At 45.9% G+C, this 22,904-nt stretch overlaps 1 protein-coding gene across 4 annotated transcripts in view; it reads left to right on the top strand.

The window, feature by feature from the left end:
• ankrd12 (ankyrin repeat domain 12) overlaps positions 1 to 22,904 on the top strand; it is a 48,598-nt gene that overhangs the window by 17,141 nt on the left and 8,553 nt on the right. For 2 of the 4 annotated variants that reach the window (XM_035429827.1, XM_035429828.1), the window contains exons 2-9: positions 14,187 to 14,300; positions 18,776 to 18,926; positions 19,726 to 19,764; positions 20,242 to 20,310; positions 20,683 to 20,829; positions 21,273 to 21,476; positions 21,827 to 21,969; positions 22,269 to 22,416. In XM_035429827.1, coding sequence (XP_035285718.1) covers positions 14,241 to 14,300; positions 18,776 to 18,926; positions 19,726 to 19,764; positions 20,242 to 20,310; positions 20,683 to 20,829; positions 21,273 to 21,476; positions 21,827 to 21,969; positions 22,269 to 22,416 — 961 coding nt within the window. In that variant the 5' untranslated portion in view covers positions 14,187 to 14,240. The remainder of the gene's footprint in view (positions 1 to 14,186; positions 14,301 to 18,775; positions 18,927 to 19,725; positions 19,765 to 20,241; positions 20,311 to 20,682; positions 20,830 to 21,272; positions 21,477 to 21,826; positions 21,970 to 22,268; positions 22,417 to 22,904) is intronic. The other 2 variants (XM_035429829.1, XM_035429830.1) reach the window with 2 other exon arrangements.

Here is a 22,904-nt window from a genome sequence, read left to right as displayed (position 1 = left end):
CCCTCCGCTTTTTTTTTTTTTTTTTTTTGTCTTAGGTCACGCTGTGATCATACACAAAACATTGGTCTGAATCTGGTTTCTGAATTTGGTTTCTGAGTGTGGTTTTGAGGAAGAAGGAAATGTGCTCGTGAAAACCAGGATGGTGTCCTCCTCCGCTGAAAGAGAAATTAGGGCGTGCACTTTTGAGTAAGAGTAGCTGTCGTGTAGTTTGAAATAGATATTAGATTTTTTGCATTTCTGCGGTTATTTTATTCCCACAAGTGCTTTTTTCCCCCAAGTGCTGCCATCCAAGACGGCCAACATGCAGCCAAGTCAAGTTGACTGTAAATTAGGTTAGAACTATGTTAGTCACATTACTTTTTTGACCATAAATAACATTTTTTTCATGTTATAAAAAACTCCTTTCTATTTGCCAGTATTTGATTTTTCACATCTCCTCTCTCTCCTAGTTTTTTCATCTTTTGTTTATCTTTTTGCTAAGTGCTATTTTTCAAGGGCTTCCAAGTTTCTTTGACGCTGTTGGCACCCTCTATCCCAGTCAAACTCTGATAGGAAATAATGCATTTTGCGCCTTTAGGGATTTAGGAATTGACTTGAATAAAGATTTTCCCCGTATTGACCCTGCAAGGCTGCTTCCCTGTTAAACAAAGTATGCGGTAGTTTGCATATCTGAGTATTGTCTCAGAGAAATATGGAGTGTATTGATTTGCTCACCGGAATCTCACAGAAAGCTAAACCAGATTTACTCATTTTTTTGCGCATATTTTTAGACACAGATATGACTCATTTTGCCCCGGAAACATGTGTCTTATGTGTTAAAGTGGCGCACGGGGCTGGAAGCGCAGCATGTGTGTCATCTACGTCATGGCAAGGTGTGCTTCTCTCCTTAATGCGTTTAAGGGAAGATCACGCAAATAACGGGGGGAGATACTATAAGTGTGGCTGATTATGCGTTCCATTGTGGGGTATGAAATTTCTCTGCCTCTAATGAGCAGATGCAAATAAAGGTGCAAGCAAGACGCAGACAACAGGTATAGTCCTCAGGAAGAGCACTGGCATCAACACTGCCGACAGGAGCCCTCAAACATTTGATTGCAACACCTGACTGCTGGCTGCGTTATAGGTACCATCCGGAACTGCTGAAAAATCACGGAAAGCACTAAAAACGGGGAAATTCACGGCACTGCCAAATTAAGGTTAAAAATAATGGAATCTGTGACGCCTGCGCCTTCTGTGACAAGCATCCATCCATAGCAATAATTACTCACCTGGGAAAAATAAAAGATGACCTAGAACCTCCCATACAACTTTCCCATTATATCCTGTCGAGCTCCTTGCAACATTACACTATCCTGCATCTGGATTAATTCAATGGGCAATTGCCTCCACTGCTGGAATATCACAGTATGCATTTTGTCTTGTGCTGTCCATAGTGCTGGATTCACTCTTACGTGGCACCTGAAGATTTCCAGTAATTTCCCCACATCCTCCAATGAAGATACACAGTACAATGATTAGTGTTAGATCAACTCTTACAGACTTTATACATTACATTACAGGCATTTGGCAGACGCTCTTATCCAGAGCGATGTACAACAAAGTGTATAACCATAACCAGGAACAAGTATGTTGAAAACCCTAGAGAGAAGTACCGGTCCAAGTGCAGGGAACAACCGCATAGTTCAACTTGGACCCTGAAGGTTGAACTGATTAATACTAACACAAACGAGAACAGCAACAACGCAGTCTATGCAAAAATACAAGCAGTAGTTAAGACAGGTGCATTAACCAAGTCACCTACGAAACAGCTACCTAGTTACAACCCTAAACTTACAGTCATTTAAGAGATTACAGGGAGGTAGGGAGGGATGGGGAGAGGTGCAGCCTGAAGAGGTGAGTCTTCAGTCGTCGCTTGAAATGGGTCAGTGTCTCAGCTGTTCTGACCTCCACGGGGAGGTCATTCCACCATTGTGGGGCCAGAACAGACAGGAGACGTGTTCGGGAAGCGCAGGTGCGAAGAGGGGGAGGTGCCAGGCGTCCTGAGGTAGCAGAATGGAGGGGTCTGGCTGGCATGTAGGGTTTGAATATCTTGTGGAGGTATGCTGGGGCTGATCCCTTGACTGCCTGGTATGCTAGGACCAATGTTTTAAATTTGATGCGAGCTATAACAGGCAGCCAGTGGAGGGTAGTGAGCAGGGGAGTGACGTGGGAGTGTCTGGGGAGTGAGTCCACTATGGCCAGAGTGGATTCATATAAACTCTGTAAGAGTTGAATTAACAACGGACATTTTACTGTGTATTCATTACACTAAACTGGGTTTTTTGTTGTTGTTTAACAGCACCTTTTAATCTCTGCTTCATACGCAAAATGCAAATAGTAGGCAGTACCATTCCCTGATCACGTAATTAGATGTAGGCTAGCCTTAGTAAATAAGACGTTAATTTCAGACAGACCGAAAATAACGCACCAATGTACCCTCGTCAGCCCGCAATTTGTGCTGCGAGTTTTATGTACGTGAATCTGGTCCGTATTCCTTTGAAATGTTGGTAAAAGTTTTTTCAGCTTGGTAATTTAGGATATAAATACATTTTGAAATTAGGCTACTGAATAGTAGTTCTTTCTTACATGTTCTGAATCTTGTTCTCATATTTTGTAAAACCATCTGTTTTCTCATCAGTTCCATCACCTGAGATATTTATTTTGTGCAAGAACTGCATTTATTTTTCTTGCCCGTGCCAGTTGGCATCAGTGCCTGCATATTCGGGAATATACTGCCGCACAGTTCATTAGCGCGTGGGATGCTGCCGAGGATGAGCAGCCTGGGTCCTGTCCTGTGGTGACGGTCCTCTGCTGGCCAGGTCTGGCGGGTGTCTGTGCTTTATTAGACGGGAGGAAGTAGTGCTGACAGTGCAGCAGCGCAAACCTGCGGCGTGAGACAGGCTCTGTATGAATGCGCTGAGCCAGGCTAATAACTGAATGAGACATATTTGTCTGTGTCTCCTGGGTGTTCGGAACAGAGGCGGGGTCCTGCTAAGCATGAAGAAGCACGCGTTTTTTTGGTTTTGCGCTTCAGCATATGGAGTCTGATGTCAATGCCCTCTTGACTTGGAGGGCGTCAAATGTTTCCTAAGTGGCAGCTTCTGCCAAAATGATGAAGAGATTTGTTTAAAAACTTGTGTTTAAAAAATGCATGCGGTACAGAGCTTATAATTTCCTCAAAATATTGTAAATAATAACAAGATCAATTAGCCTTGTCTCTTTTTTTGTCTGTGTTACAACATAGTCCTATTATTGCAATGATTAAACTGACCGATCTTCTAAACCAAGAAATGCCTTTAAATGATACAAAACTTATTATAGCCCAGTTTAGCCCTCAATGATTTACAGAAAGAAGCCTTTTGGTCCACACCTCCTGAAGTTGAGCTAAATTCAGTTTCACATCTGAGGTGACTGTTTCAGTTACTAAATCACATCGAGATCAGGAATGACAGCCAGAGCCCTGCAGAGCTCAGAGTCGATGGTGGCCACTGCTGTACAAAATGATGGAATTAATGCAAGTCCACGACCGTTGGTGCTGCCCAACCCTGGGGAGGGTAACATTGTGAATGCTTCAGATACAGACAGGGGGCAGTTGGTTCTTGCCCTGCTATCAGCTCTGTGTCCGTGTGTAAGACAGGCTCACAGGCAGCTCAGGCCAGAGAGCAGCTTCACTCCGCTCCACCATGAAACCCCACAACACAATTAAACGGGAGCGGTTATCAGGGGCATCCAGACAATGAGCGGCAGACGTGCCTGTTAAAACGCTGAACGGAACCCCCCCTCCCTCACACACACAGACACACACACACTCTCTCTCAAACACACACATACACTCTCTCTCACACACACAGACACACACACACTCTCTCTCTCAAACACACACATACACTCTCTCACACACACGCACACCCTCTGTCTCTCACAAGCATGCACTCTCTCACACACATGCTCTCTCACGAACACACACTCTCTCTCACACACATACGCTCTCTCACACATGCACACACACCTTCTGTCTCTCTCATACACACACACGCACCCCCTCTGTCAAACACACACACACACACACTCTTTCATATACACGCACACATGCATGCACACATACACACACACACACTTGCGCGCACAATCACACACACATACACGCTCACACACTGTTTTCCTACAGTTATCCTTCTGCCATTGTAGTAAGGCCGGTGACCTTGGGCTAGCATTTGTCTTAAGCACAAACTGCTGCCGTGCAAGGGTCTCCATCATAATCAGATTTATTTTTCATAATCAGTAATAAAGGCTGCATTCTTCTCTTCAACGGCTGGGCTATCCTTGGTCATTAACCCACTTTCTGGAGCAGCTGTAGGCGTCTTAAAGCGTTAGAGGTGCATTCTGCAGGCTTTAAGGACAGTGCAGCTGTTTGCTGTAATTTCAGTTGGATCTTATGATTGTTTGAAGACAAAAGCATTGTGTTGGTGTAATGTTCACTGCCTGAAGCCACGGGACAGGAGAGTTTTCTTTTTTGGTGCCCTAATGACAATAATACACGTGTTACAGAAACAGGAGCCTACATGACCTTACCTGCAGCGTGTCATTCATTCACACATGATTCTTCAGAAGGGTTCATTAATCTCACTGAATACCTGTGAGCACACAGGCCTTGTTAAAGTAGTAGCAGTAGAGCAGTGGTCTTTGCAGGGATACCGTGTCTAGGGCCTGGTGCGATTTATTTATTTATTTATTTATTTTATCACGTACACACACACATACATATATGTATAAGATTATGAAATCATATATTGCAGAAATATTTTCTTGAAATAAAGGGCACATTGTCGATGGTTGTAAAGAAAATGGCACGAACTGCTTTAATTTGTTTACCGAGTCGATTTTTTCGCATTTTAAAAACGCAGTTAGTTTAAACTAAAATATTTAGGAAAGTCGTGGAAGGAGGAGGATATAGCATTTATGGCATTGGAGTAATTTTAATTAAGTCCCCAAAGCGGGATAGCGTCGGTCTGGCCTATGTAGTGTTACAGGAAACTCTCATTCGCTGTATCTCTGCAGGTGTGTGTGTGTGTGTGTGTGTGTGTGTGTGTGCGTGCGCGCGCGTACAGTATCTAATTGAGGAACTTGGTGCTGACTTCTGCGCATATCGCATCAAAGAGATTGGAAAAAAGATCCGATTCCGAATAATACAGGCCATATTCGGAGGAGAAAACATTTGGGGAGAACGCTTTATGCGAGTGTTGCCGAATATGGTATTTGTATGTCATATTGGGAAATAATTTGAAGACACAAGAAATAAAGGTAATTTCCTGATGGATGAAAACCTTGGCGGAGAACTCACTGGAGCAAGATCTCTATAGAGAACCCGCGAGTTATGTGTTGGTTTTTATTTTTTAATGCTTGCTGTTCATTATTATATGCAGAAGACGTCGCCTTGCTTGAGTTCAGCTTTGTGCCTTGTGTTTGCAGAACTAGACGTAGGCTATGTCAGATAGTGTGCGGATTCTGGTGCCTAAATGGCGTTCCTACTTTAATAGCATAATCAATTCTGAGTGCGTACACGCCTGTGCTGCTTACCTATGTGGATTCTGTACTATTCCCCCTGGTGCGGATGGTCGGCATGCGTATCGGACACATGGTCTCGCTGTCTCTGTCACACGTAAGCAGACCGGCACTCTCACCCATTAGAAACAGCCCTTCCACTTTAGAATAAATTTCAGCGCTCGGGGGGTCGTAACTGGAGGCTAGCGCCTGCTAAGGGCTAAGGGCCTTGCAGTTGGCATTGATGACTTGTGTGAAGGTTAAAGGAAACAAGCAGCCGACGCAACGTCATTATCGCTTTTTATGTATCCCTTTCCCTGTGATTGGCGGTAGTTCTCGTCTTTTGACTGGAGCTTTTAAAAGCTCCTCTGGCTCTCGCGCTGGTCGGCGGAAGTGTAGAATTACAGGGTTTATTGGCGGTGTTGGCGCATTTCAGGTGTTTCCCCCCAGGAGAGAAAGCATGTTTTTCTCCGCTTCACTGAGAGGAGGCGAAAAACAGCTCAGGGAGGCACTTTAATATAAGTGCTGGCTGTTCCTGTAGAGGACATTTCTTTTTCATTATTAATCAATAAAATAACTATTTAATTTCCTAAGAAAAGATTGCGCCAGTACAATACAAAATGTTAATTTTGGTCTTGGATTAATTAATGTCTGCGTTGTCTCCAGATGACGGTCTGCTGATATATGTATTCTGCAGAAGCTGTGGTCCTTTCTGCTCTATTCGCGCGCTTGTTCTGGTCATGTGGCTCCCCTGGTTAAGTGCCAACGATTACGCGAACCTCGTGCCTAAATGAAATTACGCCAAGCCGTCTGGTATTTGAGTGAGACCTTTGTGTACTTCTCCCGCATTTAATGGGGACCGTGCCTGTGTGTATGTGTGCCCTGTATGTTTGTATGTGTGTGCATGCATGTGCGTGTGTGCTTGTGTGTGTTTGTATGTATGTATGTGTGTGTTTTGTTTCCTCAGTAAAATGATAATTACAGCAGACAGTTCTGGGGCAGGGAACACATTGGAGGCTGGCTGGAGTGAGACATGACTGTGCTCATCTGCCACCTCCCCCCCCGCCCCCCCACTTGGGGGTGGGGGGGGGGGGGTGCTGTCAGCTCTACCATGGATCACTGTTGTGTGCTCTTTGGTTTCACTGTGATTCCGCACAAACACACTGACAGTCATGATGTAAATTAAAGCAGCCTTCTTTTTTTTTAACGGACTATTAGTTTCAGTGAGCGCGGTCCTAGATGTGCATGCTCACACTGAGGAAACGTCCCTTTTCCCACAGATACAAACACCAACATGTATTATTTGGCAGGTGCTGTCTGCCCTTGAATAAGGCTCATCTCATACTCTATGGAAATGTGAACGGCCTGCTACAGTACAGTGCCACTCCTTCTCTTAAAGGACCTACACGTTATTAGATCATTTCCCTTTATGTGCCGCCTGTAATGGAGTACAAGTCGTATCCTGTTACTCCTGTTCCGTTCCGACTCGCCTGTCACGTGTGAAATCCAGCCAGCGTAGCTTCATCTTAGGAGCGAACTGTAGGAGAGCCTGTGACTGGGCGTGATGCTCTGTCGACCCCGCCCCTCGTGTCCCGCCCCCAGGGTCCCTGGGCTGGGTGTGCACAGTGCTGCTGTGTCAGGTGTGATATTCTTAGCCCTTCCCTCTCCCTGCGGTCAGTGGCTCCTGTTACTGCGCTCAGAGCACACGCTGTGCTGTACACACACACACACCACTCAGGACACACGCTCTGCTGTACACACACTGCACTGTGAACACTCACTGCACTCAGAACACACGCTGTGCTGTACACAAACACTGTGCTGAGAACACACACTCTGCTACACACACACACTGCGCTCAGAACACACGCTGTGCTGTACACACACACACTGCGCTCAGAACACACGCTGTGCTGTAAACACACTGCACTCAGAACACACGCTGTGCTGTACACACACGCACTGCACTCAGAACACACGCTCTGCTGTACACACACACTGCACCCAGAACACACGGTGTACTGTACACACACACACACACACACACACACACTGTGCTGAGAACACACGCTGTGCTGTACACACACATGCACACACACACTGCACTCAGAACACACGCTGTGCTGTACACACACACTGCGCCCAGAACACACGCTGTGCTGTACACACACACTGCGCCCAGAACACACGCTGTGCTGTAAACACGCTCATGCTGTGCTGTAAACATGCTGCGTTCTAAACACACTGCGCTGTTAACAGAGTGCACTGTAAATACAGACTGCACTCTGAACACACACTGTACTCTAAACACACTGTGCTTTAAACACACATTGCACTGAAAACACACTGTGCTTAGAACATACAACAGGTCAGAACACTCACACATCACATGCCTCTGGTCCTCATTACATCTGCGTGTGTGTGTGTGTGTTTGTGTTTAGAAGGCGTGCAAGCAGGTATGAAATCTAATACTGAAGTATATTCCACTCATTCAGATTAGCTCACAGCAGCAGATGGTACTAGAATTGGTCTGAAGCACATTTGCACGAGGTCTCAAAGTGGCTCTTACCAACCATACCGAAATCGCACTGGGTGTCAGATCAGTTATATCACTAAAAACGTCCAACTTTCATTGCTCTCAGAATGCTGGTAATTTAATCCAATATTTCATGGTTTCCAGGGAAATCTGCTGAACTTCATGACCGCTTTAGGGAAAAGATAGATTTGCTTTTTTGTGCTTGTATATTTCTTATATTCCCATTATTGGTTTATGTTTCACTCCACTAAACTCTACTGTTTAGAGAGATAGAGAGATGTGAGGGAGAGTTGGAGGAAGAAAGAGGGAAGTAGAGTGAGAAAGAGGAATATAATTCTTGTGCTTTATTTTATTTGTGGGTTTGTTAAAGGTTGAGAGGGAGAAAACCTCTTCAGTGTTTCCCTTATACTCATGTGGGAAAGGTGAGATTTAAAATCTCTGATGGATTGGAGTACCTCTTGGGCTTTCAGAAAATGAAGTGTCAGGACCCCCTTACTGTCTTGCGAATGGGTGGCAGATTTACTGTGTCACTTTACTCTGAGAAGGGTGCTGTCTCTGCACTCAGCACCTTAAAGACTGACATATCCAAAAGCTCATCAAAGCCTGGTTGTTTGTGTTTTAATCAGTGGGGCAAGCATCTAGATGTGCGCTAATTTGGTTTTTTTCTAATTGTTCAAACTTGCATTTGTAGTCCATTCAACCATTAAAAATGGCCATTTTGGGATTAAAGTAAATTGGCGCTCACATTAGTTGTCTTCTGCATTGGCAGAGTTTGCAGTGATATACTCAACGACATACACTCAGGGCTCATGGGCCAGTACGCCTCAGCGTGGCCTGTTTTTTGCAGTGTAACATTCAAAACATTTTCTTGCCAAGCGTTGGGCTCTCCCTGTGAGTTTGAAACGTTTGACCTCCAAAGCAGAGCGCTCAAGCCTCTACAGGCACGTGGTATTTCTGCACTGGAAATGTGGGGGAGCCACAGCGCGACGGAACTGCACACCGAAAGGCTGCACATGCGTGTGCACACATGTCCGGAGTGGTTCTGCGTAGCGTGTTCTGTGAAGACACAGCACACGGAACAATGCACCCACTTCTCACTGCCTTGGTTTTGTTGATTTGGTTCTTGGGTTTTTTTTTTTAGGTTTTATAGAAGGCCTTTTAGCCAGGTTAGACACTGTTTCCAATATCTATCATGTGGATGCAATTACACTGTAAATCACTCTGGGTAAGAGAACCTGCGAAATGAATGCAACGTAAATGCAATCTGAAAACATAAACTTTGTGAAATGGCCTTGCAGTTTTTCTCCCACATGGCCCCGTGTGTGTCTGCGAGCACCGCCGGTTGGTTTTTTCCCTTCCTCTGCAGACTGTGCGTTGCGGACGCAGCGCTCTGTGAGAAGGCCTCAGGTCTCACAGAGGAAGCTGAGGCTTTGGCAGGAGGCGCTGGCGCAATAGCTGGCCATTCCTGAAGGTGCAGCGGCGCATTTTCTCGCCAGCTTGGCTGCGGTCCGAATAGTTGTGTAATTACAGTCACGCCCTCCGCGCTACGGCAGACGCACGAGGATCCCAGCTCCTGCGCATTTTACCCTCCAGCTTCTGCTCCTGCCCTTCCCACCAGGCCTCTCTGTTTCCCTTCCCATCATGCCGCACGTTCTAATGTTTGCCAGAGGTTGACCTCTGACCCCTGTAGCTGTAAGAGGGCTTAGTCATTCGGCCTCTCGAATCGTACAACAATACTGGCGCTGGCTGATATGCATGTACAGAATATGGTCGGTGTTAATGTGTGTGCTATTAAATATAGCCTAAACACAGCACAGTTTTTAAAGCCTGTTGTAAAGTGGGAACTTTTTCAAGCCTGTTTTAAAGTGGGAAGTGTTTAAAGCCTGTTTAAGTGGGGTTTTTCCCCAAACGGGCTTAGGAAGTGTGACACAGCCGGTACTTTAGCCGGGCTGCCTCAAAGCATCTGTTCTTTTAGGGCCGTTTGGACGCTGAACGCCCAGCCCTTAATTTCTGTTGGTCCTGCTGTGACAAGGTGCAAACTGAGGAAGGTCAATGGACTGGCCGATATTCCAGAGGGCGGGATCGGCGGGTGGAGGAATACAGAACGTACGACACAGAGCCGGGCTGTGATAGGGCCCTTATAGCGGTAATGTAGGAGCCAGGCTGTGATAGGGCCGCTGTAGCGGTAATGTAGGAGCCAGGCTGTGATAGGGCCCTTATAGCGGTAATGTAGGAGCCAGGCTGTGATAGGGCCCTTATAGCGGTAATGTAGGAGTCAGGCTGTGATAGGGCCCTTATAGCGGTAATGTAGGAGCCAGGCTGTGATAGGGCCCTTATAGCGGTAATGTAGGAGCCAGGCTGTGATAGGGCCTTTATAGCGGTAATGTAGGAGCCAGGCTGTGATAGGGCCCTTATAGCGGTAATGTAGGAGCCGGGCTGTGATAGGGCCCTTATAGCGGTAATGTAGGAGCCAGGCTGTGATAGGGCCGCTGTAGCGGTAATGTAGGAGCCAGGCTGTGATAGGGCCTTTATAGCGGTAATGTAGGAGCCAGGCTGTGATAGGGCCCTTATAGCGGTAATGTAGGAGTCAGGCTGTGATAGGGCCGCTGTAGCGGTAATGTAGGAGCCAGGCTGTGATAGGGCCGCTGTAGCGGTAATGTAGGAGCCAGGCTGTGATAGGGCTGCTGTAGCGGTAATGTAGGAGTCAGGCTGTGATAGGGCCGCTGTAGCGGTAATGTAGGAGCCAGGCTGTGATAGGGCCTTTATAGCGGTAATGTGGGAGTCAGGCTGTGATAGGGCCGCTGTAGCGGTAATGTAGGAGTCAGGCTGTGATAGGGCCGTTGTAGCGGTAATGTAGGAGTCAGGCTGTGATAGGGCCCTTATAGCGGTAATGTAGGAGTCAGGCTGTGATAGGGCCGCTGTAGCGGTAATGTAGGAGTCAGGCTGTGATAGGGCCGTTGTAGCGGTAATGTAGGAGTCAGGCTGTGATAGGGCCCTTATAGCGGTAATGTAGGAGTCAGGCTGTGATAGGGCCGCTGTAGCGGTAATGTAGGAGCCAGGCTGTGATAGGGCCGGTGTAGCGGTAATGTAGGAGGCAGGCTGTGATAGGGCCGCTGTAGCGGTAATGTAGGAGGCAGGCTGTGATAGGGCCGCTGTAGCGGTAATGTAGGAGGCAGGCTGTGATAGGGCCCTTATAGCGGTAATGTAGGAGCCAGGCTGTGATAGGGGCGCTGTAGCGGTAATGTAGGAGTCAGGCTGTGATAGGGCCGCTGTAGCGGTAATGTAGGAGTCAGGCTGTGATAGGGCCGCTGTAGCGGTAATGTAGGAGTCAGGCTGTGATAGGGCCCTTATAGCGGTAATGTAGGAGCCAGGCTGTGATAGGGGCGCTGTAGCGGTAATGTAGGAGTCAGGCTGTGATAGGGCCGCTGTAGCGGTAATGTAGGAGGCAGGCTGTGATAGGGCCGCTGTAGCGGTAATGTAGGAGTCAGGCTGTGATAGGGCCGCTGTAGCGGTAATGTAGGAGGCAGGCTGTGATAGGGCCCTTATAGCGGTAATGTAGGAGTCAGGCTGTGATAGGGCCGCTGTAGCGGTAATGTAGGAGGCAGGCTGTGATAGGGCCGCTGTAGCGGTAATGTAGGAGTCAGGCTGTGATAGGGGCGCTGTAGCGGTAATGTAGGAGTCAGGCTGTGATAGGGCCGCTGTAGCGGTAATGTAGGAGGCAGGCTGTGATGGGGCCGCTGTAGCGGTAATGTAGGAGGCAGGCTGTGATAGGGCCGCTGTAGCGGTAATGTAGGAGTCAGGCTGTGATAGGGCCGCTGTAGCGGTAATGTAGGAGCCAGGCTGTGATAGGGCCTTTATAGCGGTAATGTAGGAGCCAGGCTGTGATAGGGCCGCTGTAGCGGTAATGTAGGAGTCAGGCTGTGATAGGGCCACTGTAGCGGTAATGTAGGAGTCAGGCTGTGATAGGGCCCTTATAGCGGTAATGTAGGAGCCAGGCTATGATAGGGCCCTTATAGCGGTAATGTAGGAGCCAGGCTGTGATAGGGCCGCTGTAGCGGTAATGTAGGAGCCAGGCTGTGATAGGGCCTTTATAGCGGTAATATAGGAGCCAGGCTGTGATAGGGCCCTTATAGCGGTAATATAGGAGCCAGGCTGTGATAGGGCCCTTATAGCGGTAATGTAGGAGCCAGGCTGTGATAGGGCCCTTATAGCGGTAATGTAGGAGCCAGGCTGTGATAGGGCCCTTATAGCGGTAATGTAGGAGCCAGGCTGTGATAGGGCCCTTATAGCCGTAATGTAGAAGCCAGGCTGTGATAGGGCCGCTGTAGCGGTAATGTAGGAGTCAGGCTGTGATAGGGCCTTTATAGCGATAATGTAGGAGCCAGGCTGTGATAGGGCCGCTGTAGCGGTAATGTAGGAGTCAGGCTGTGATAGGGCCTTTATAGCGGTAATGTAGGAGTCAGGCTGTGATAGGGCCGCTGTAGCGGTAATGTAGGAGCCAGGCTGTGATAGGGCCCTTAAAGTGGTAATGTAGGAGTCAGGCTGTGATAGGGCCCTTATAGCGGTAATGTAGGAGCCAGGCTGTGATAGGGCCTTTATAGCGGTAATGTAGGAGTCAGGCTGTGATAGGGCCGCTGTAGCGGTAATGTAGGAGCCAGGCTGTGATAGGGCCCTTAAAGCGGTAATGTAGGAGCCAGGCTGTCATTGGCCTTTGCTGTAAATGCTGTTATTAGGGCTCCAAATGCTGCTCCTCTGAGCCTGTGTCCTACACCACTGGAATGCTGCTGTGAGGACGTGCGATGCTAGGCCCCATGCGCTGTCATCCTGAGCTGCTGGATAGTGTTTGTCCAAATAGATTTCTCTGGATGTTGTGTGGGGTTGTGGTTTCTGTAAGCTTGGACGGCGGTCAAATTCCTTGTTTTTTTTTTAAAAGATTTTTTGAACCAAATATCATTGCTGTATTTTTTTTTCTTTTTTTTTCTCCCCTACTGACTGATACTCTTCCCCTGTGGGCAATTCTGTTGCACACAGTGGCAACAGACCTCAGTCAGGAAGACCAGGGGCCAATGACATAAGCATGTTCTAAAGTAACTGTAAGTTAGACTTGGGTTAGTCATCTCATTTCAGCAGAATATAAAGCTGTACTGCACTGGCTAAAATTAAGTAGGACTGGTAGAGCCCACATTTGCTTTGAATCATGGGTAGATGCAGTCATTGACCAAATACAGTGTATGTAAACATGTAACTGGATATTGTTAGCTGTTGCTAAAAGTTTTCTGGAAGTTTTTGCTCAGTACAATGCGGAAAGCCCAGAGCTGACTGTGGCCACCCAGCCAGCAGGATGACTTGTAGTGTAGCCAAGGCAGGGAGGGATTCTGTTGGCTGGGAGGACCATGCCTAATTGCTCCGCAGTGGCCCCTGCTGGTCAGGTTGGTCCCTGCAGTTTGCACTCTTAAGCGGCACATGAGATGTCTTCCACTGACCCATGTCTGTGCAGCTGTGTACTGAAATGTGCAGAGAAGCGGCAGCTTCATATCATGTGTTTCACTGACAAACTCTTCCTGATTGGTGGCAGAGTTTGTGGCAATGAGTGTGGCTGGAAAATATGATTGGCCTTCAAAAATTAGCGGAAGGGTGGGGCATTTTTTAAAAATCAAAGGGGTTATTTTAGCCGCGTATGTTTTTTTAAACATATTTTGAAGTTCACATCTTGCGTACCACAATACCACACAGTGCGTCATTGTAGTCTTGTGTACCATCTATGTACGTGAACCAAAATACTAAACATATAAATAGCCTTAAAGAAGAAAGAAGTCACCTCTTCTAATAGAAACCACATCAGTGTGACTTGTCCCACATAGTCAAACCATTCAGTAAACCTGCATAGTAGGGGGTTTCCCTGCGGTCTGGATAATTTAAGTAAGAGGACCCTGAAAAAAAAGAAATAACACGCGCTTTAAGAACAACGCTGGTGTTTCCCTGCAGAGCGGACAAGTGCACCTCTGTGAGTCACGCGTGCGAGCGACATGCTCAGTGCGCCGCGCTAAGTGGAGTGTGTTTGTGTTTGTAGGCTCACGATGAACGCGCTACGGAGTAGCTGCTGCAGCTAGTCACCGGCCGGACCATGGCCAAACCTGGGAGCGACAGGGACGGCACCATGGTGGAGAAGCAAGCAGGCAAGAAGGTACCTGACGATCATAACTGGCTCCTCCCACAATGGAGAAGGCCAGGCTTTTTAAACACACAAAGGCTGACTTTGTCTCTGTCTCTTGCATGGGCTTGTGTTCTGTTTTGGGCATTTTAATGTGTGTTTTTTTTCTTGTTTGTCTGTCTGGGAGAGGGGCTGTTTAGTGCTGTGTGCCATTGTTCTACATTAAGTGTGAAAGCCTGGAATCGCACTCTTTGGCACTCTTAGGGTAAAATTTATTGGCATTGGTACAAGTATTGTCAGTTATCATCAGCGATTATTTAAATTTAACCCTGAGAACATTTCTCATCTTCCTGGACACACACAGACGCACACACGCATATGCAGACACACAGACACACACACACACACACACACACACACAGACTCCAGGTCCAATTTGAGTGACAGAATCAACACACCAGCGCATTTCTGTTCCACTTGGAATAGGAATAATGGGCCTCATTCACATACTTTTCTTAAATGATTCTGACTTTTGATCTTAAAAATGTTTGTACAAAACCCAATATGGGATTCAGGCCTTTTATTTTTTCCAGGAGTGTCAGGTGATGAATGCTGACAGTTTGTAAAATCCTGGTCATGTGATTAACATAAGGAAACCAATACTGATGAGAAAAAATGATGAATGCCGAAACGTTCTTGGAAACGTTCTTACACACCGTTTACAATCAAATGTCATCGTACACACGTGAATGAGGCCCAAGTATTCAAGTTTTCATTGTAAACAGTAACTATTTTAAAAAAAATGTTGTATCCTGTTCTGGTGTTTGTGTCCTGCTGGGTACAGTATGACTTTTGGATTTGTTACTCTCAGTTTTACAGGAATCCTTGTTACATGTAGCCTGTAGTATGTACCAGAATTATGTCAATTTCAAAAAGATACAATATTAGTTTCAATGAATACAGTCAACTTCAGCTTAATTTTTAAAATGCACTTGATTACTGCAAATAATATTAAAGTTCAGGTCTGCGGCTACCAGCATATTTATGTGGCAAAAATGTTAGACTCCGACTTGAAGACTGAGTGTGATTTGACATTTTTCTAGTGCATCATAGTTAAAAAAAAAAAATTTAAGTCTTGACCTGGCCACACACCAACTGAAAGGCCCTAACCTAAGCAGTCCCTTCATAACATCAAAGACTGTTTTAACTTTGCAGGATGTGGAACAGTCTTACTTTTCTGATGATGAGTTGCCATTTTACTCAGTGCTGCTTTGTGACTAAAATGTGTATGTATTTGTGTGATCCAGAATATTCATCCAGGAAGCACAAATATGCCAAGTGGTTTCTGTTTGAGGCTACTAGCTCAAGAACTCTGTCTGAACGTGTGTCATTAAGAGAAAGTTCTGAATTAAGTGGCTGTATGCCTTTTGAGAGTGTTCTTTGGAACTGCAGTGTTCTTTACCAGTGCTTCAGTTAAAAATACATAGTTACAGCACAGTCTGTGACGTACAGTCTGTGACGTATTAGTGCCAGGGTGGAAGTCACTTAAGGAGCGTAGCTGGTTTGGCGTGTGTGTGTGTGTGTGTGTGTGTGTGTGTGTGTGTGTACATCACCGTCTTATTTAACCCTGCTCACATGCACACACACAAAACTAAGTTTGCCCCAGGACCATATCTCTCATTTGCATTATAGTTATGGATTGTTGGCTGGATGAACCTGTTTAATATACAGTGTCTTAACTTGGCTGGGTTTAAGATTAATATAAAAAGCAATGATTATAATTCCCAACACGTTTTACAGAGCTGTGAAAAAGTATTTGTCCCGTTCCTGATTTTCTCTATTATTGCAAATGTCGTACTGAATGGTTTCAGATCTTTAGACAGAATGTCATATTAGACAAAAGGAACCCGAGTAAATAAGACACATTAAAAAAAAAAAAAAAAATTTAAATTTATTTAATGAAAAAAGTTATCAAACATCCATATCACCCATGTGAAAAAGTAATTTCTCCCTTAAACTTCATAACTGGTTGCACCACATTTAGCGGCAGTAACCAACCAAACGCTTCCTATACTTTGATATCAGTCTTTCACATCGTGGTGAAGGAATTTTAGCCCACTCCTCTTTGCAGAACTGATTTAATTCAGATAAATTGGTAGTTATTCAAATCAACTGCTTGTTTCAGGTTCTGCCTTAGTATTTTTATCGGGTTCAAGCCAGGATTGTTACCAAACCAAATGGTAAATGGACTACATTTATATAGCACTTTTATCGAAAGTGCTTTACAATTGATGCCTCTCATTCACCCATTCACACACACACTCACACACCAACGGTGTGAAAGGCTGTCATGCAAGGTACCAATCAGCTCGTTGGAAGCAATTAGGGGTTAGGTGTCTTGCTCAGGACAATTTGACACGCCCAGGGCGGGGGATCAAACCGGCAACCCTCCGACTGCCAGACAACCGCTCTTACCTCCTGAGCTATGTCGACCACGTCAAAACTTTAATTTTGTTTATTTTCAGCCATTCAGATATGGACTTGCTTCTGTGTTTTGGATCATTGTCTTGCTGCATAACCCAATTGCTGTACTTATTTTTGCCCAATCTCTTTCTTATCGTGGAGTCATGAACACTGACCTTAGCTGAGGCTAGAGAGGCCTGCAGTTCTTTGGATGTTCTTTTGGGATCTTTTGTGACTTCCTGGATGAGTTCTTTCTGCGCCCATATGGCTCTCACTGTGGTTTCGATGAAGTCCCAGAGCCTTAGAAATGATTTTATAACCCTTTCCCGACTAATATATTTCAACAACTTTTTTTAATCTCATTTGGAATTTCTATTGAGCGTGGCACAGTGTGCTTGTTACATTACATTACATTACATTACAGGCATTTAGCAGACGCTCTTATCCAGAGCGACTTACACAACTTTTTACATAGCACTTTACATTGTATCCATTTATACAGCTGGATATATACTGAAGCAATGCAGGTTAAGTACCTTGCTCAAGGGTACAACGGCAGTGTCCTTACCCGGGAATCGAACCTGCGACCTTTCGGTTACAAGCGCAGTTCCTTACCCACTGTGCCACACTCCGTCCACTTGTAGAAACCTTCTGGTGACTGCTTCACTCTGATGGTAAGGTTCAGTATGAGTGAGGTTTAGATGCAATGGGGCCGGTTGCAGTCTGGCTCTAGGCCGCGTTCAGTCACCTGAATCTAATTATCAGTCAAATTTGGTTATTTGGTTGATTGAGTAACTGAGGAGGCAATTACTTTTCCACATGGGTGACATCTGTGTTTAATAACTTTTTTATTCAATTTTGTCTAATGGTCTGAAACCACAAATATGCTACAAATATGCTATAATAGAGGAAATCAGGAAGGGGGCAAATATTTTTTCATGGCACTGTATGTGGGAAATTCTTACTGCATTGCAGGTTGTCCTTAACATTATTTTGTTTCTCATTTGTCATTGCTTTCAACTCAAAATACATTACATTACATTTATTTGGCAGACGCGTTTATCCAAAGTGCGTACAATAAGTGCATAGCGAAGGTCATTGGAACAACTACAAAACTCAGGTCCAGTAAGGTACAATACTCATTATGTAACAGTTATTCATAGCCAAGAACACATTAAGTCACACAGTAAACATTACTCTCTGACCTAACTAAGCTAAGTCAAACTAGGAGGCATGACAAGCTACAACATCAAGATAATGAAAAAAAAAAAAAGAGACATCATCATAATGTACAATATACGTGCTGGATGGAGGTACATGTAACATGAAAGTGGCACAGGAGGTACATGTGTAGCATGAAAGAGGGGAATTTAAGTGATAAAAATGAGACCAGATTGGGAGTGCCCCGCAGAGTGGTGATAGTTAGTCCAGGTATAGTCTGAAGAAATGTGTCTTCAGACCACGGCGGAAGATGGGCAATGAGGGAGTGGTTCGTAGAGAAACAGAGAGTTCGTTCCACCACTGGGAGCTAGGGTGGAGAAGCTCAGTGGTAGGGACGAGCAAGAACCATTCACCCGAATGGCAGGGGGGGTACTGCTGCAGAGCGGAGTGGTCGAGCTGATGTGTAGGGTTGAATCATGTCCTGTAAGTAGGCGGGGGCCGTCCTGTTGGCTGCAGGGTAGGCGAGGGTCAGGACTTTGAACCTGTTCCTGGCAGTGACCGGTAGCCAGTGGAGTGACATGTAACGGGGAGAAAAAGTAACATCAATTTGTTACTTAAGTCTTAGGACAAATCGCAGAAGAATGAACAGACTTTAATCTCTGTATGGTAAAGTCTGCTATATACAGTTAAATGCAAAAGTACTGGGACGTGACAGTTTTTGTTATTTTGGCAGATTTAAAATAAAGCAATAGGTATGTGGTTAAAGTACAGACTTTCAGCTTTAATTTGAGGGTATTTACATCCATAGTGGGTGATCCATGTAGGAATTACGCAATTTGATTTTAAAGTTATTTTTGCTTTGTGTAAACTCGTTACATTTTCAGAGCAAAGAGAAGATTTCTCCTTTCACCAAGACTCCAAAGCTGGACCGGAGTGAGATTCTGAGCAGGGAGATGAAGCCGAGGCCTTCCATGAAGCGCAAGCTCTCCTTCACCATCAGTCCGCCACGCAACCAGGAGCGGGATTCTGACACGGGTGAGCACCGCTGCCAGCAGCGCTCTCCGTCACGTGTGCGCCCGCTGCCCCCTTGTGGTCAGCCACAGAACAGCCTCTGCCCAGCACTGCGCACCGCTGCACTGACTGGCCTCCTTTTTGATCCAGAAGATCTGTGCAGATGAGCATGGAGAAATGCATTTCTGAAGTTTGTGATTCTGAGTTGTAATTTAGAAAAAAAGCCATAATTATATGAGATGGAACCCGTGATATTTATGTGCTAATGCTCTTTTATAGTCTTTTGTGCTGAGCAGTTGGAAGTATTACCTGGAAAACCACCTAATTTCAGGGCACAACTTTGATTAAATGGCTCATTGGATGATGATCACTAGGCATATTTTGAAGCTTTGTTTTTATTTATTTTTTAAGAAACATTCCACAGTGTACAAACATAGTAGGAGTGTTTGGTATTTTAATAGTCACATGTGGTCAGTATGGATTGATTGGGAATATCCAGGGTTGCAAAGCAGCTCTGCGTGTGTATCGGCTACAGTCATTGGTTCATTTGAGCTAGATTAGCCAGCTGTAATTTTGAATGAATATTACTGATAATAGTGATAACATATGTTATAGTTTATCATTCAGTATTAATCTGTTAAATGGTGATCTGAGACATTGGTGATTGGCTCCAGCTAGCCTCGGTCTCTCCCCCAGCCAGTCATGGGCTGCTCTGAGTACATCTGCTCTCCCCCAGCCAATCATGGGCCTGAGTGTGCCTGTGACCTTTCTAACTCGCTTTCTGTGTCTGGTACCGGTCTCCCGGTTTGGAAACTCTGGAAAGACGTGATGTCAGTCAACCCAGACTTCCGTCCGTCCCCAGGTCTGTGTGTGTGTGTGTGTGTGTGTGTGTGTGTGCGCGCACGCACTTCAGCGTGTGCGTGTGTGTGTGTGCGCGTGTGTGTTTGTGTGTGTGTGTGTGTGCGTGTGTGTTTGTGTGTGCGCACTTGAGCATGTGCATGTGCGTGGGTGTTTGTGTGTGTGTGTGCACGTGTGTGTGTGCGGGTGTGTTGTGCATGTGTGTTTGTGTGTGTGCACTTGAGCATGTGCATGTACGTGTGTGTTTGTGTGCGTGTGTGTGTGTGCATGTGTGTTTGTGTGTGAGTGTGTGTGTGTGAGCTTGCACACGCATGCGTGTGTGTGTGTGTGCACGTGTGTTTGTGTGCGCGTGTGTGTGTGTGTGAGCTTGCACACGCGTGTGTGTGTGCGCGTGTTTCTCATTACTCTGATCTGGGTCTGTGTTAACGGGCGTGCTTTCCTCCCCTTGCTGTCCCCTCCAATCTGTCTGCTTGCACTGTAGATTCAGACCCAGGACACTCCAGTGAAACCTGGGGAGAAAGATTAACCCCTCCCTGTGGGATTTACTCAGGTAACAGCCAATCACATGCGCGTCTGCAGCCCAGGCTTGTTGATAGCATTGATGGGCAGCTCCAGTGTCCTCCAATTCTTCTGGTTTTACCTTTTCTCAGCTGTGGTGTAGCTGATCTGAGGTGTGGTTCAGTAGTGACCTCACCTGGTGTTCCAGGATTAAAGTGGCTAATTGAAAAGGAACTGAAAACTGCACTGTATTCCAAAAGTCCAGGAATGGATCTGCCCATCAGAGACCAGCAGCAATGGTTGGGACTGGGGGGTATGAACACGGGGTCCCTCGTATATTGTTGCAGGCTTTCTGTCAGCAGGAGTATACAAACCTGGGATTTCTGAGATTCCCGTTTCTGAGATTCTTTGCCTCCTCCTCCAGATAAAGATGGTCCCGACAAAAAGAAAGTGAAAAAGGAGACAGGAAACAAGAAGTCCACTCCTGTGAACATCCTGTTTGGATATCCCCTGTCAGAGCGCAAGCAGATGGCCCTCCTCATGCAGATGACAGCAAGAGACAACAGCCCAGGTCTGGACTCATACACTGCCCCTCCTCTCTCAGCTCTCCCGCATACACTAGCACATCATGTCTGCTCATATTGTCCCTTAGCACCCAGTGTCACTGTGTGAGAACATAAAATATAACCGAAGGAAAGTGTCCTGTTGGATGGACCTAATCGTTACCGTTTTTTGCTTGGTATTTTTGAATAAACAGTCCATCCTGGCTCTCCTTTTTCTTTTTTTAATCATTCTCTTTTAATGATTTTTAATCATTCCCTCCCTCAAATCCCCCCCTCCTGTTTTCTGGTGTTTGCTAATAGAGCAACCGATGGCTGAGCATGGGAAGGTCTTGGCTAATTAATGCAAAAATGCTAAGCATGTAAAGTCCAGGCCGTGTGGAAACACCTGACTGCTGGTGATTGGATCTGAGGTGCAGTGACCTCACAGTCCACCTGCCGTTTCCCCCTCCAGACTCCACCCCCAGCCACCCCACACAGGCACTGCCGGTTCAGAAGAAGCTCCCCAGCTCCGCCTCGTCCAGGCAGAAGGACAAGGTGAACAAGAGGAACGAGCGAGGCGAGACCCCACTCCACATGGCCGCTATCCGTGGCGACGCTAAGCAAGTTAGGGAGCTCATTAGCCTGGGGGCTGACGTCAACGTCAAGGACTTTGCAGGTGATGTTTCTTTCAAACTACCTCCCGTGTACAGTTTGTTGTGGTAACTGCTGCTGTGGGGTTTGGCACTTATACCAGTATTACTCAGATTAGAGACCATTATGTGCATTGGTCCAGATGGCTACTGGAGGATTCCTACCTTGTCAGGGTAGAAGATTTTTTTCAGATAAACTCAATACTGTCTTCACAGCAGTAAAAACTCACGGTATTGGATATGTCTATGAATGACCCCAAAATCCTCTTCTAGCGTCTAGTCCAGCCAGAGTAACACTAATACACACTTTTTATTTATTCTATAAAAAGTGAATGTTTTATCTGGAAAAGGTATTTAATCAATATTTGTGTCACAGGCTGGACTCCACTGCATGAGGCCTGCAACCTTGGGTATTACGACGTGGCCAAAGTGCTGATCGCTGCGGGGGCGGAGGTCAACACACAGGGGCTTGATGACGACACACCACTGCATGATGCATCCAGCAGCGGACACAAGGATGTACGTTTCCCTCTCTTACAGGGTGCACCATAACTGCCATAACATAATCTCTTATGACATCAGACCTTCTCCAGGCCAGGTGGTTATAATGGAGCTATAAAGGTGTTTATTCTGAACTGACAGTTCACCTTTACTGTGGTTATAATGGAGACTGTACAGGTATTGGGCTGATGGTTCACCTTTACTGTGGTTATAATGGAGACTGTACAGGTATTGGGCTGATGGTTCACCTTTACTGTGGTTCTAATGGAGGCCCTACAGGTGCTGGGCTGATGGTTCACCTCTATGTCATTCTGCAGATTGTGAAGCTACTGCTGAAGAACGGAGGAAATGCCTTCCAGGCCAACAAGCGCGGAGAGCGTCCGGTGGATGTGGCGGACTCCCAGGAGCTGGAGCGGCTGCTGAAGGGCGAGGTCCCGCTGTCCGAGCCGGAGGACAGCTCCTCAGGTTGGTTCGCACAGTGAAGACAGACACTGCGCTGCCATCTCTCATTATTAATGCGCTTCCTTTGGAATCTTACATTCAACGTATTGTTCATTTCATCTGCAAGAGATCTGCAGGATGTGTACTGAGAGTTGCTGAAGCAGTTACTTGGATTTTAGGCATTATCAGTTCAAACGGGGATATTTAAGGTGGGAATTAATATTAGTCGTTGAGTCTTGAGTTTTTTTGTCTTTGGGACAGGGTAGAAATTAATCGACTTTAGGAATGGTGTAGGTGTGGACTGTTCAAAGTACCACTTAGTAATTGGTTGTTAGTAATTTAATTTACACAAGAGTCCTTATGTGTGCAAAATGATTATTTTTCTTATTAATATTTGAGCACTCAGAAAAATTAAAATGGTATTCAGCCAGAGGTACACCATGGCAGTATGGGATTTAATAAGATCTGCAGTGAATGGGCTTTTCAAATGACTTCAATTCGTTATGCAGACA

This window comes from Anguilla anguilla, chromosome 8 (genome assembly GCF_013347855.1).
Source record: "Anguilla anguilla isolate fAngAng1 chromosome 8, fAngAng1.pri, whole genome shotgun sequence".
In the NCBI taxonomy this organism is placed as follows: domain Eukaryota; kingdom Metazoa; phylum Chordata; class Actinopteri; order Anguilliformes; family Anguillidae; genus Anguilla; species Anguilla anguilla.
Note: the sequence above shows the minus strand (reverse complement) of the source record. Positions and strands in the feature narration are given on the sequence as shown.